The sequence below is a fragment of the Triticum urartu genome, unplaced genomic scaffold, assembly GCF_003073215.2.
Source record: "Triticum urartu cultivar G1812 unplaced genomic scaffold, Tu2.1 TuUngrouped_contig_5094, whole genome shotgun sequence".
Lineage (NCBI taxonomy): Eukaryota > Viridiplantae > Streptophyta > Magnoliopsida > Poales > Poaceae > Triticum > Triticum urartu.
This window is the reverse complement of record NW_024115739.1, coordinates 1,559-16,455: the sequence shown is the minus strand read 5'-3', so window position 1 is coordinate 16,455 and position 14,897 is coordinate 1,559. Positions and strand designations below refer to the sequence as shown.

Sequence of the window (14,897 nt, the reverse complement as noted above, 5' to 3'; positions counted from 1 at the left end):
ATGTGGAACTTGCCTACCAAGCCGAAGACCGCCAAGCTGAAGACATTATCTAACAGAGATGGACAACCTCAACTTTGAAGACAAGTTCGGGGGCTACTGACGGTGTCCTGGACTAGGGGGTCCTAGCCCAGCCGGACTAATGTATTGGCCGGATTACCAACTCATTGAGGAAGCAAGACTCCGGAGGCCATCAGAATGCGCCGACTAAAGACTTGGCATGTACTCCAAGTATATTCGACTAGATTCGGCATGTAAATCCTTAGATGGCAACCGACCTTGTGTGACCCCAGATACCCCTGGTGCCTATATAAACCAGGAAGCTTAGTCCGTAGAGGGAATCCATCCATACACCCATTCATCTTACCCCTAGGGTTTAGACCACAACTTACGATCTCGAACTAGATCAACTCTGTACTTCGATACCTTCATAATATAAATAAGAGTAGGACGTAGGGTTTTACCTCCATAGAGAGGGTCCGAACCTGGGTAAACTCCTTATGTGTTCTTCTCCTATTACCCATCGATCCGATCTAATAGCTCGGTCCCCCTACCCGAGATCTACCAGTTTTGACACCGACAACCTCGTTAACAAATCTCGATGTCGTGCCTTGTGTGATAGCTTGGTCCTCGATAGATCGTCACTCGTCCCGGATTATCTTAACACTAGGTGCTCGCCTGTGTGTAGAGCTGTTAGAGACACTTTCATCATTTGTCTCTCATTAATTATATGCAATGTAGACAACATCTAACTTGGAATGTTAAGAGATGATGTTGAGGTGAAACACTCGAAAAGGTCTTACAGTTTTCCTAGGCATGTCCAATTAGAGGCTAACGTGTGGTTGGCTGCGCCACTTTTCTCCCATGAGACTGCCTTTTTTCTTTAGTAGGTTATTATGGTATTTTACTTTATATGTGTCATCTTGGTTTTTAATTATGTTTCGGTGGTGTTTTTTTTCGTATATCGTGTTGGGTGCTACTAGAGAGGTTTTTTAAGAGAGTGGAGTTTTTTGGTCCATGGTTGTAGTGTGCTTACTCATTTCGGCTTCGGTGTCAGTCGGTGATCATTTTTCGAGCCCCTTGGGAGCTTTGATTCCGTGTTAAAACCTTGGAATTGCTGCTATGACGTTCACATGCGATGGTCCACGAAGCTCTCGCTCGCTCAACTTAGCTCCATGCCCCACTCGCTCGCTCCACTATTAACTTGTAAAGTCTTGGCTATCATTTTATTTTTGAAAAAAGTTAGTTAAATCAAAAGATGTTCATGATTTTTTAAATGACTTTTTAAAATGTTAAAAAATAAAAAAATATTTTTAAAAAGTGTTCCGGAATATAAAAATATATTCATTGATTTAAAACAATATTAAATTTTTTGCAATAAAGTTCATAAATTAAAAATGTTAACAAACTTTAAAATGTTCATGAACTTCAAATAAATTCATGAACTTTAAAATGGTCATAAATTTATTAAATATTTTTGGATTTTAATAAATGTTCAAAAATTAAAATGTGAAAAAAAATAAAAAGGAGAAAAGTGAAGAAAAAATAAACAAGAACCCTTAACCAACAACACACATCATTACAGATGGCCCATAGCCCCCGAAGCACTCAGGAGGCTCCAAATCTAGGGGGTTAGTATCTTAACAGATTCATTATTTCTTACTTGGAAGAAATTCAATCATTGGCGAGACCTTCCCAAACTGGCCCAGTTCGGTTGCACCAGCGAATGAGCTAGGGCTATGTCCCGCTCGTACCAATTCCTAGTAGGAACTGCCTACGGGCGGGCGACCACATGCCGACCCATTAGCTTGTATGTTCCATGCCTTAGCTCGTCCACATACGTCCATTGCGTTTGATTGGTTTTGACGGATTTTTCCTTTAATTTCGTTTGCCGTTGTTCTTTCCTTCGCCTTACTTTGTTTTTTTTGCTGATTTCCTTTGTTTTTAATTTTTAATTTGTTAAGTTTTCGGGTTTCCTTGTTTTTCAATGGTTTTGTTTGATTATTTTATTTTATTCTTCTTTATACTTTGGTTTCCTTTGTTTCTCTCTCGGTTTTTTGGTTTCTTTGTTTTTAGTTTCTTTGTTGGGTTTTCATATCATGTTTATACTTTTTGATATACGTTGTATATTTTTTTGCGAGAAAAATTCCGATCTATTTATTTTCAATCATGGCAGTACAACGAATACCAGAAATAATAGAAATTACATCTAGATCTATAGACCACATAACGACGACTACCAGCACCGAAGCGAGCCGAAGATGCGCCGCCGTCATCGCCTCTCTATCGCCGGAGTCAGACACAACTTGTTGTAGTAGAGAGTCGGGAAGTCGTCGTGCTAAGGCCCCGTAGGACCTGCGCACCAGAACAGCTACCGCAGCAGATGAAGAATAACGTAGATCAGAAAGATCAAATCCGAGGACACACGAACGTAGACGAACAACCACTATATCCGAGCAAATCCATCAAAGATAGACCCGCCGGAGACACACCTCCACACGCCCACCAACGGTGCTAGATACATGTTTAACATTTTTCCAATATAAATGTTTAATATTTTTACAAAAAATTGTTTTGAATATATTTCTTAGATATGTTTTAAACATTTTCTTAAATACATGTTGAAGCATCAAATGATAAAAAATCATTTTTTGAATTCTGCACATTTTTGTACGTCGTACAATTGTTTTTAAATGTCATGAACACATTTTTGAAACATGCAAAGATTTCTTTTCAAATGTGACATACATTTTTTGATTGTACGCCACATTTTAATTGAATTACATGGACATTTTTTACATTTTATAAGCATTTTCAGATGTATTTGTTTTGTGAAATGTTTAATTGTCACAAAATTTCTCATACGCATGATTAATATTTACTATTTTCATTAATTTTATATGTTTTTTGTATACATAAAAATATTTTTAATAAACGTTGATTTTTTCAAATGCAAGATTAACATTTTTCAAAATTTTATGTAAATTATTTTTCTAATATATATAGAATATTCGAAATATAAAGGAAAGCAAAAAAATAATAATTAAGCATGATGTCAGCACAACGTAGCAGGTGGTTGTTGGGACGGCCCAGTTCGGGCTCCCGCTGGCGAGGTGTGTGTGGGTGTCTAAACAAGCGGCACACAGCCGGAAATTCACCTTCTCAAATGAGCTCGGGTGAACAGTAAATTCAAAAATATTCAAACAAAATTTTGAAAATATGATTTTTTTGACAAACATTGACAAAAGTTTAAGAGCTTCAATTTTTTATCATGAAATCATATTTGTGGAAGTCATGGCAAAAAATAAATCAAAATCAGTGCTCCAAAATGATTTTGAAAATAACATTTTCAGAGTATCGATTTTGTTTTTTGCATGACTTCCAAAAATATGATTTCATGACAAATCTTTGAAAGCTTTTAGAACTTTTGTCAATATTTGCTACAAAATAATTCAGATTTTTTTCAGTTTTTCTGATTTTTTTATAAGACTGTTTACCCGAGCTCATTTGAGCTCCACCTAAGAAACTCCACGTCCCACACAGCCGCACCCTCGTGTTTCTCAAAAAGAAAAGCCCCGCCCGGGCATCTGCGCTCCTGTCGTCTGGTTCGATTGGCGACCTCACCTCCATCATCAATGATGTTGACGGATGACGGCCAAGCGCCGGACTCCGATGAACAGTAGATTAGGGTCGGTTAAGTTTTTTATGTAACAAAATTCCTAATATTAATAAAAATTATTGTGTGCCCTTTTATTTGATACATCTGGTTAGATGGCCAGCTCTCCTAAAGCTTTCCGATTTTGGTCCACGAATGCCCATAGGAAAGAAATAATGTTGTTTGTCATGCACATTTACGACTGATGTACTTGAAAATCACTCTTGTCCTTCCATCGCAGAGCATACAAAATTGTCGCTCCTTTTCCTGAACAAAGAAACGCGTTAGTGCATAGATCACTCTCACCCATATTGCCACCCACCAACAACTGATTAAAGAGCTATAATGTTCTTGGTAGGACAGATGAATTAATCTCCGATAGACATCAACAGCTCATCCAAGACACATTATCATGTGTTCGGTTAGATTGGAAACATGAGAATTAGGAAATAATGAAGTTCGTATCCACGAGACCACGAGTCTAGAAGGGGTCCGTCTAGAAGACGCCAGGATGTGACAGTCACCAATGACATCTGTCACAAGATGGTGCATGTACTTTGAGTGAGAATGGTTTCTTGTAATGGTGACAGCATGGGCTACAACTAGTCAACTACAAACGCAAATGGAATGACATAAACAGATGCATGCGTGAACGTTGCGGCGTGCTTTTAAATCTCCTAAGTTCCGACACCTTCATCACCTACGAATCAACAACAAAGCCACGACACCATCACGACGCGGGCGCTTCAGAAACATGGTCATCTCACCACGCCGTGTCAACAAGCACCTCAAACACTCGTTCCAGCTTGTCGTGAACAACTTCCTCGTCGTCATCGCCGTACCGCTCACAGCCATCGTCGTTCTCCGTGAAGCCGCACAGCTCGGACCCGAGGAGATCCTCTCCCGGCTCCATGGCTTGCGGCAGGTTCACGTCTTCTTGGCCGTCTTTCTCCCGTTCGCCTTGGCCACCTTCTACCTGATGAGTCGCCCGCGCAGCGTCTACCTCGTCGACTACTCTTGCTGCAGGCCTAAATCTAGTTGCCGCGTCTCCATAGGATCCTTGGTGGAGAATGTCCGCTTCTTGCCGTACCTCGATGATGGCGGTGTCCACTTCATGACGCGCATGCTCAAGCGCTCGGGCCTCGGCGACCAGACCTACCTCCACCCTTCGCTGCACTATATCCCCCCGCGCTGCTGCTTAAGTGGAAGCCGCGATGAGGCGGAGCAGGTGATCTTTGCAGCCGTGGACGATCTGTTCGCCAAGACGGGCATAAGTCCTGGTGCCATCGACATAATCGTCACCAACTGCAGTGTCTTCTGCCCGACCCCGAGCTTGGCAGACATCATCGTGAACAAGTACCAACTCAGAGCGGACATCCGAAGCGTGCACATCTCTGGGATGGGGTGCAGCGCGGGGGTCATCTCCCTGGAGGTCGCGAGGAACCTCCTGCAGGTGGCGCCGCGGGGCGCGCGCGCCCTGATGGTGTCCACGGAGACCACCTCTCTCCTCAACTATACCGGCAAGAACCGGGCGATGCTGCTGCCAGCCGCCCTGTTCCGCATGGGCGCGGCCGCGGTGCTGCTGTCAACGTCCAGGTCCGTGTCCCGCTTCCGGCTCACGCACATCGTGCGAACGCTCACCGCCGCGCAAGACAGAGCTTACCTGTGCTTGTCCATGAAAGAGGACGACGTGGGAGAAACAGGAGCATACCTGTCCAAGGACCTTGTGGCAGTCGCCGGCGAAGCGCTCACGGTTAACATCACGGCAATAGGGCCCCTCGTCCTCCCGCCCTCGGAGAAGCTGCTGTTTGCGATCTCGTTCATTGCACGGAAGGTGCTGAGGAGAAAGATCAAGCTATATGTCCCTGATTTCCGCACGGCCTTCCAGCACTTCTGCATCCATTCTGGTGGCCGGGCAGTGATCGACGCGGTGCAAACTAGCTTATGCTTATCAGATGAGGACGTTGAGCCATCGCGAATGACGCTGCACCGATTCGGAAACACGTCCAGCAGTTCATTGTGGTATGAGCTTGCATACATGGAGGCCAAGAGGCGGACGCGCAAGGGCGATCGGGTATGGATGGTCGGGTTTGGTTCTGGTTTCAAGTGCAACAGCGCCGTTTGGCAGTGCATCAGGTCTCCCGGCAACACAATTGTTGGTGCGCCATGGGCTGATTCTATTCATCTGTATCCTCTGAACATCTCGGAAGTAGGCTAAAAGGTTCATGCACGTATAAGTGCGACTCAGTTCGTACAATACTATTATTGATTTGTTATTGCAACAACGAACAATACTTTCACGGTGTAACTATTATATTTTATGGGTGGTTAGGCCACAGTCGAATGAGACTTAACCAAGTCTCAAAAGAAGAAGAAAACTGAAAAGAAAAAATTGTACGAATCTTCATGCAATATCAAAGGAATATAGCATCTACTGAGTACTGAGACATAGCGAAGTCTCAGTCGACTGAGCAAAATTGATATTTTACCTTAAAAAAAGCAAAACTGATATTTTATTCGTTGCATGGTAGGACAGAACAACTACTGATCTAAAAAGTCTTATATTAATTTACAGAGGGAGTAATTGTTTTGAGGTTATAAATAGGAAATAAATCATGTTTGTGGACCAATAATGCAATACAACATAAAACACATCCAGACATGTATCTTTAGACAATCTCGCAAAACTTTGTTAATTCGTCACAACGTTTACATGGATGAAAGAAAGTTCGTCGGACTGGCCTAACCAAACATTGCGGCCAGCCCCTAGCGTTAATGCATTCTTCACTAGACTGTGAGCCTCATAATCTGAGCTCCTAAATTCGTGGGCTATATTGCATGAAATAAATACCCTAGTACTTTCTTTAATTTCCCGAATGATTGCACCATATCGTGCACAACTTCCACTCTTGACTTCGTCCACCACGATCTTATTATCGGATACCACATGTAGATGTTGATTATGTAGATCCTCTAACAGAGCCATTGCCTCTCTCACTGCCATAGCCTCAAGTGTAGTCGGACATGATATATTAGGGAAGACAACTGTAAATGCTCCCTAGAACACTCTGTCTTGGTTTCCGCTAATTGCTGCCACTACCCCGTGAGATCTGTTCCTCCCCACTGCAGCATCAACGTTTACTTTTGGAAAGTTCATTGGAGGAGGTAATCATCTAGGAGTCCCAAATCCTAAAAAGTGCATGCGTGCTCGTTGTGGCGAGCCAGCACTCACAGCGACAACCGTTCGATCGCCCCGCACGCGCGATCCAGGGGCGGACGTTTCGTGCTCTCGGTGCGGCTTGTTACGACATGTTTTCACCTAGGGGGCCCACCACTATCCCACGTTCTCGATGCCGTTGGCGTAGTTTTCTAAACCGCCCAGGGAGAGCGCCGCTGTATCCCCCCATCCCAATCCATTCCTCCTTGCTCGCCCCAAATCTTGCTCGCCGGTTGTCGGCATAAATCATGTTTTTGCCGCCGGTTGCCGGAGACGGAGAGGGTATGGGTGGTGTTTGAGCGCGCGCGACGGAGGTGCACGGGGTTGCTGTGGCGCGCGCGGGGCACTGCAGAGGTGCGCCTGGAGAAGGCCGCGGCGGAGGTGCACGGGGTTGCTGTGGCGCGCGCGGGGCACTGCAGAGGTGCGCCTGGAGAAGGCCGCGGCGGAGGTGCACGGGGTTGCTGTGGCGCGCGCGGGGCACTGCAGAGGTGCGCCTGGAGAAGGCCGCGGCGGAGGTGCACGGGGTTGCTGTGGCGCGCGCGGGGCACTGCAGAGGTGCGCCTGGAGAAGGCCGCGGCGGAGGTGCACGGGGTTGCTGTGGCGCGCGCGGGGCACTGCAGAGGTGCGCCTGGAGAAGGCCGCGGCGGAGGTGCACGGGGTTGCTGTGGCGCGCGCGGGGCACTGCAGAGGTGCGCCTGGAGAAGGCCGCGGCGGAGGTGCACGGGGTTGCTGTGGCGCGCGCGGGGCACTGCAGAGGTGCGCCTGGAGAAGGCCGCGGCGGAGGTGCACGGGGTTGCTGTGGCGCGCGCGGGGCACTGCAGAGGTGCGCCTGGAGAAGGCCGCGGCGGAGGTGCACGGGGTTGCTGTGGCGCGCGCGGGGCACTGCAGAGGTGCGCCTGGAGAAGGCCGCGGCGGAGGTGCACGGGGTTGCTGTGGCGCGCGCGGGGCACTGCAGAGGTGCGCCTGGAGAAGGCCGCGGCGGAGGTGCACGAGGCTGTGTGGGGAGGCGCGCGAGGCTGTGACGGATAGCGCGAGCAGCTGCGGTGGTGCGCGCGCGGCGAGGCTGCGTTCGAGCGTGCGTGCTTCGGAGGTGCGCACGGGGACTACAGAAGACCCGGTGAGCGTGGCGAAGGTCGTCGGCGACGACTTCGTTTCTGGCGGTGGAGTCGCCGCTGCTTGAGGTAAGGTCCAGCTCCACGCACCCCCCCGATTTCCATTTTCTGTTCAGGTTAGGGAATCATGCGCACAAAGAGAGGGACGGGGTTCATCCCTCATGGTGTTTTGTTCACGAGATTGTGTTACGGGTGAATCAGATGTTCATGGAAGGGATTTTTGGCAGATTCGTTTGTTTCCGAGATGGGATTTTGTCTGAAATTTGTAGTAGGAGTTGCCTGACTTCATGCTAACTTAGTTGCATGAGTTGCTTCAGTATTGCGTAGGAGTTGCCTGATTAATGCTATTCGAGTTGCCGTAACTAGAAATGTTGCGCAGCGTTCGAACACAAGTTGCCTGGTTTTCTGAACCCACAGTTGCCTTCATGATGTGGAATTCTGCCAGTGGGTTTTCTCATGTTTAATCCATGTGTTTTTGTGTGTGGGATTTTTGCCAGAAGTGAGTACATGAGTTGCCTGGACTTGTAAAATAGTTGCCAGATCCAGTCTGTTAATCATTTTATCAACAGGATACTATAGTGTTATAATGATAGTTTGGTTTTTCATCAACCTGAAATACATTTTTTGATTTTATTAAGTTTTATATTGTTGCAGGATCGACAATGTCTGAAGCAAGCAAAAGTGGTGGTCAGGATTTACAAGCTAACCAAGAGGGTCCAGAAGAAATAGAGGTAACAACGTTTTTTCTCTCGGCTGAAATTAAAGAGAGGGAAGGGGAGGCAAGGGGCCGGAGTTGTTCCTTTTGTTTTTTTAGTAGTGTTTTTTTCTTCAATAATATGGGGTGGCACGGTGTCGGTGGTGTTCTCATGTTCGAGATATGCTACTGTATTTACTAAACAAATGAGCACCTTTTGTTTTTCCAATGCAGGCACACCCATCTCAACAACAAAACCCGACTATAATTGGCTACAAGTGTAGGTGCACTAAAGAGGTGATTTGTCATGGGAAGCGCTCGTTAGACATAGATAGCAATGCAAGTGCACCAGATGATGATTAAGAAGCCAGGGAGGTCACACAAGAGGAGGAATCAAAGCCAAAATGACGGAACACATGCGAAAATGAGGTAATTTATGCATGCACTTGTAGTTTCCACACACATTTTTTCTTCAAGGGCTGGATGATAGCAAGTCTTTTTTTTTCTCAATTTATGTGACTAATGCGTGGCAACTTAGCTTTTTTGTGTATGTCTTTGTCGTTTTTGAAAGTATCTCAAAATCGACCCCCTAAGCATGTGTTTTTCTACTCACATCTACAATTCTATGTGATAGAGGCGGAATAGGGAGGTTGAAGAGGGGTGTGGGGGTCCCATGTTTATGGCGAATCGATGATTTTGAGCGCGGCGGTGGTTTGCGACTTGGGAATGTGGGGGGCTAGAATTGTGTATGATTTCAGCAGAAATTCTTGAAAACTTGCCCAACACATGAAGGTTAGTTTCTAGAGATGCCGGTGTAAGTCGCCCAAAGATCCTGTCCCGAGATGGGGGGATGGAATCATCGATGACTCAAGCCGAAAGTGTCCAAAACTTTCCCAATGCATGATAGGTAGTTGCTAGAGATGCTAGCGTAAGTTGCCAAAGATCCGATCCCGATATGTGGGGGCTGGAATCGTCTATGACTTGAGCCGAAAGTGTCCAGAACTTGCCCAATGCATGATATTTAGTTTCTAGAGATGCCGACGTAAGTTGCCAAAGATCAGCTCCCGATATGCGGGTGCTGAAATCGTCTATGATTTGAGACGAAAGTGCCAAAAACTTGCCCAACACATGATAGTTTGTTGCTAGAGATGCTGGCGTGAGTTGCCCAAAGATCCACTGCCGAGATGCGGGGGACTGGAATCGTCAATGTTTTGAGCCGAAAGTGTCCAAACTTGCCCAGCGCATGATAGTTAGTTGCTAGAGATGCTGGCGTGAGTTGCCCAAAGATCCGCTCCCGAGAACATTGGGTTTTATTTTGTCCAAAACTTGCCCAATGTATGATAGTAAGTTACTAAAGAGGCTGGCGCGAGTTGCCCAGAGATTATTTTTAGCAAAAAATTGATTTTATTTGCACAAAAGTTGTGTTTTCCAATAGGATAAGTTGTCTACATATAAATAGTACTTGCCTAAATCACCTAAGTTTTGTAAATATGATTTTGTAGACGTTCTTGCCTAAACAGATTGTTTGTTCTGTTTACAGGGCCTCACTAAATTCTAAAGTCAAAGCAACATTTTTGAGGTTTTGTGCACACACCCAAGCAAGAAGGTTCAACATCCACTTCCTGGTAAGCTTCGCACAAAGATATCCAACTTTTTTGTTTCAGCAAATAAGTGGAGTTGCTTACTACCAACAGTGATTTTTCTTAAACAAATCCTAGAAGTTGGCTGCTCTTTTTTTTCTCAACACAGTACTAGTACAAAAACCAATTTAAGAAAAGCATCAAGGGGTTTCTCTGGATGTACGACAGTCAGTAGTTGGAGAAAGGAAAACAAAATAGTTTTCATGTACTGACAGAACTAGCCTTTTCTTTTGGAACACTATCCATTCCATTAGCTAGTGCGCGCGGCAAGATCGCCTGCCACAACACTGATTACATCAGGAGGCAGGTTAGTGAGCCAAACACGCTCACTGTCCAAAGCCATTCCCGCACCATGCCTTGCCGACATGTGGGCTGGAACATTACATTCACGAGACTGAAAAAGAACTTTATACTCCAAAAATCCTAGCCTCAACTGGTACTTTGCCTCCCGGAACAGGTTCCCAAGTTTTGCTTGATCCGCAACCGTTGATACAATGGATTGCTGCAGTGTGAGGCAACCAGTCACTGGTACCGCCTCAGGGATAGATGTCTTCGGGTAATATTTGGCTTGCAGAACTCGAGCACAAAGGGAGTCCGGGTTCTCACAGGACTAGCTTTTTTGTCAATACTTGATTTGCTTAAAAACCCGCTATAGTTGCTCACTAATTCCTTTTCTTGCAATTGGTGTAGTAAAATCAATACTCGCTGCTCACGGCGTAAGAAACAAGGGGGAAACACTGGAAAAATAGTTGCAATCTGGATGAACAAGGTGAGAAAAAAAAAATCAAACCTTCTCTTTCTTTTGCTGAATTTTGATGTGTGGGTTGGTTAGTTAAACATTGCACGAGCAAAATATGGGTCAATTTTGCCTGAATTTTTATATGCAAGTTTTTTCTTAGAAGAAATCCATATAAGGTGAAACATTTTTATCTGTTTTTTGCTTCTTGGGGTTTTAAGCATGGGTGGCCAATAAATCAATCTCTTTTTTTCACCTGTATACACATCAGCCCTAGGAGATACCTGTCAAAAATCCAAAGCACAAGCTAAAACCAAAACTTCAAGAGGGTTATGTTTGTTTTCATTCACACAACTAAATAAACATGAGTTGCCTCTAAACCATTCCCTACTTGCCCAAACATTATAGAAACTTGCCTAGATATGTGAACAGCTAGAAACACAACCAGCACATCAGCTACAGTTAGAGCAAATCCCCAGATAGATACATTGCCCAAAACCCAGTAGCAAAATTCACAACGAAACACAGCAGCTACTGCAAATTGTAGTTCAACAAGAAATTTTGCCCCAAAATTCACTAGTAAAAGCCAAACCCTGTAATTTTCAACACCTCCTTTTTCCTTAATTTTTTTTCTACCACACAAGAAACATGAGTTGCCTGCATTTTTTTTCTCCTGGATTGCCTACACATATACACAACTTGCCCAAAAGCTTTGACAAGCTTGAAGATCAACCAAAAAACAACAGCTTCGCGCAACCTACAACACTCTGCAGATACTTGCAAAAAATTGAAGCATAAACTAGAATAGTAATTTCAAGAGAGGGGTTTCCCTGTGTTTTCAGTTAGAGTTGCCTGGAAATCATTCCATACTTGCATGCACATCATACCAATTTGCCCAAAAAACACATTATTTTGCATGTGTAATGTCTTAGTAGTTCTTTTTTGCAGTTTCACAAACATTAACTGCCATGTTGTTGTATATTCCCTCATTAATAAATCCTTCGTTCCACGGGCATTTGTAAAAGAGAAGCGGCATTTGTAAAAGAGAAGCATCTGAGAGGGCACAACAAGATGGAAGCTCACCTCTCAGGTCCATGGCCACCAAAACGAGGGCAACAGTTGTGGCAATGGAGGAGAGGAACAGATGGAGAAGGGGAGGTCAAGGGGGTGAGGTTTGGGGGCCTGTGACTGGGAAAGGGAAGGACGATTTGGTGCGTTGGCGTGAGCCTATATAAGGCTAATGTCAGTAGGGACAGTAGTTAATATTGTGACAGACTCGCCCCTGGGGGCCATGTGCGTGAGGGGACTGTTTTTTTCTTTTTTGGATTTGCCAGCTGGATCAGGGGAAAGGTCCACTACTAATTTTAGGGTGTGTGCTCTGGACCGCTAGCAGCCAAGGGTTGCTGGCTAGTCGCGTCCGGAGTCCCAAATCCTAAAAAAATGTATAAGGTCGCCTAAGGTCTCAAGCGGTCAAAACCCTCTATGATTCAATCCCATCGTCGCCACTGTCATCCACTCATCATTAGCTACCACTTGGAATAGGCTGACGCTAGCGATCATTGCGGTCTACTTTGCGTCAAGTCATGGGTGAACGGTGATCCTACAAGGGCCGCGCTGATCTCTGTTGCTGGTTTGCGTCGAGCCCTCGAGCGTGTTCAATCTTCCAGAAACTCGGCGCAAGATTCTTTAAGTATAAAGAATATTGTATTCCGCTTTGAGATGGTAGTGCCTAATAGTTGTATGGTGATGCCATGATGGCCACACTGATCTCCGTTGCTGGTTTGCGTCGAGCCCTCGAGCGTGTACCATCTTCCAGGAACTCACTGCTAGATTCTTCAAGGTATAATGAATACGGAAATCCATTTTGACTCATGGAGCCACATGCTCCCGCAATCTGGTCCGTGCCTCTGCCTCATGATTCCCGCGTAGGATTGTATTCCCAGCAGATTTGGATAGTATTTTTGTGCTTTGAGAGGGTAGTGCCTAATAGCAATACATGTTCTTGCTACTAGCTTGAAAAACGATCTTATATTGTGGCACGTAGGGAGTAGATGCTAGGCCAAGTTCAAAATTTTCTTTTATTTTAGGTTATCCATACTTTTGTAGTGGACAAAAAGGTAAATAGAAAGAATAGGTTATATTCTTTTTTCCAAGCCATTTGTTTCACACTTGAACCCTTTGTATGATCATGTAGCCAATCACAGGGATAAATTTGAATGAATACTCGTAAATATCCGTTGTGATGTGATTTTACATGAGACTTGATATACATATTGTGATTTTACATGAGACTTAATATACATATTGTCACGCCTAATATGCGACTCTATCCTAAAGGAATTTGAAGGTCCCACCAAGGATAGAAACGCATATTGGAGACACTTTTGCAAGGTGGATATCATTATATCGTATCATTACATAATAGTTGGGGAATACATACAAATGGCATACAAATGTCACATAATACATCAAACATCATACATGAGAACACCATCCGTCTACGGATGAAACATAAACAGAAACTCAAACAACATCCACCCTGCTAGCCCAGACTGCCGACCAGGAACCTATCCCCTGAACGAAGGAGAAGTAGAAGAACTCCAAAACAAGTAAACATCGCTCTCACTTCATGATCACCGCATTAGCTGTACCTGCAACTGTTATTGTAGTAATCTGTGAGTCACGAGAACTCAGCAATCCCATTACCATGGGTATCAAGACTAGCAAAGCTTAATGGGTAAGGAAGGGGTAAAGTGGTGAGGTTGCAGCACGTGACTAAGCATTGACTAAGCATTGTATGGTGGCTAACTTATGAATACAAGAGTAAGATGAGAAACTACGCAAACGGTCGCAAACTAGTAACAACCACTAAGTGATCCTGAACTACTTACGTTCAAACATAACCCAACCGTGTTCTTCTCTCGAACTTCCCCGAAAAGAGATAGTCACGGTTACGCACACGATTGGTGTATTTTAATCGAGTTTACTTCAAGTCCTCTATAACCGGATATTAACAAATTCTCATCTGCCACATAACTACGGGCACGACTCTCAAAAGTTTAGACCTTGTAGGGGTGTCCCAACTTAGCCCATGACAAGCTCACGATCCGTGGAGACAATCCTCCATCGCGGGACCCTCCGATCAGACTCAGAATCCCGGTGCACAAGACATTTCGACAATGGTAAAACAAGTCCAGCAAGACCTCCCGGCGTGCCGACACCCTGATAGTAGCCGCACGTATCTCGTCTCAGGCCACGTCCAGATGAGCACAACATACAGCAACTGAGACCCGAGTTTCCCCGGGGGAAGCCGCACACGACTCTAGTTTGGGACCAACACCATCGGCACTGCCCCCCTGTATGTAGAAAGAATCCTTGGGTTCATGACGCCCTATGCCAATTAATTATTTAGTTCAAGTTCTTATTATGGCAAATGTTAAAAGCAATGTTGGTCCTTGCTAGAAGAGTTTTATCAAAGCGAACTGTCAAGAGGGGCCCATAAACCCTCACCGTGTTAGGGACGCAAAAATCAAGGAACATAATATCGGTATGACGAAAACTAGGGTGGCAAGACTGGAACAAAACACCAGGCATAAGGCCGAGCCTTCCACCCTTTACCAAGTATACATGTGCATTAATTAAATAAGAGATATTGTGATATCCCATGATATCCATGTCCCAACATGGAACAACCTGCAACTGCACCTGCAACTAGCAACTCTATAAGAGGGGCTAATCAAAGCGGTAACATAGCCAAACAACGGTTTCTTAGGAAGGCTAAAAACGTTAGAGGCTATCATGGCAATTTGGGAGGCTTGATAAACAAGTGGTAGGTAGCGCGACATA

General features: G+C 45.0%; 1 protein-coding gene and 1 long non-coding RNA gene across 6 annotated transcripts; both read left to right on the top strand.

Moving 5' to 3' along the window:
- The first annotated feature begins 4,344 nt into the window (after positions 1-4,344).
- LOC125528767 (3-ketoacyl-CoA synthase 5-like) lies at positions 4,345-5,937 on the top strand. The gene has a single exon (XM_048693206.1). It carries the CDS (start codon positions 4,407-4,409, stop codon positions 5,868-5,870), a length of 1,464 nt encoding a protein of 487 aa, XP_048549163.1. The 5' UTR covers positions 4,345-4,406; the 3' UTR covers positions 5,871-5,937.
- Positions 5,938-7,006: 1,069 nt separating this feature from the next.
- LOC125528768 lies at positions 7,007-13,484 on the top strand. Of its 5 annotated transcripts, none has more exons than XR_007292466.1 (6): positions 7,007-7,250; positions 7,854-8,050; positions 8,636-8,712; positions 8,910-9,104; positions 10,216-10,300; positions 11,006-13,484. It is a non-coding gene; the product is annotated as an uncharacterized LOC125528768 (long non-coding RNA). The 5 variants fall into 5 exon arrangements; XR_007292467.1 differs by lacking the exon at positions 7,007-7,250 and having other exon boundaries at positions 7,780-8,050; positions 11,006-11,084; positions 12,077-13,484; XR_007292468.1 differs by lacking the exon at positions 7,007-7,250 and having other exon boundaries at positions 7,780-8,050; positions 11,006-11,084; positions 12,000-13,484.
- The last annotated feature ends 1,413 nt before the right edge of the window (positions 13,485-14,897 follow it).

Bases quoted from the DNA above. Each gene is read 5' to 3' on its own strand.
- LOC125528767 (XM_048693206.1), top strand. From the start codon at position 4,407: ATGGTCATCTCACCACGCCGTGTCAACAAGCACCTCAAACACTCGTTC.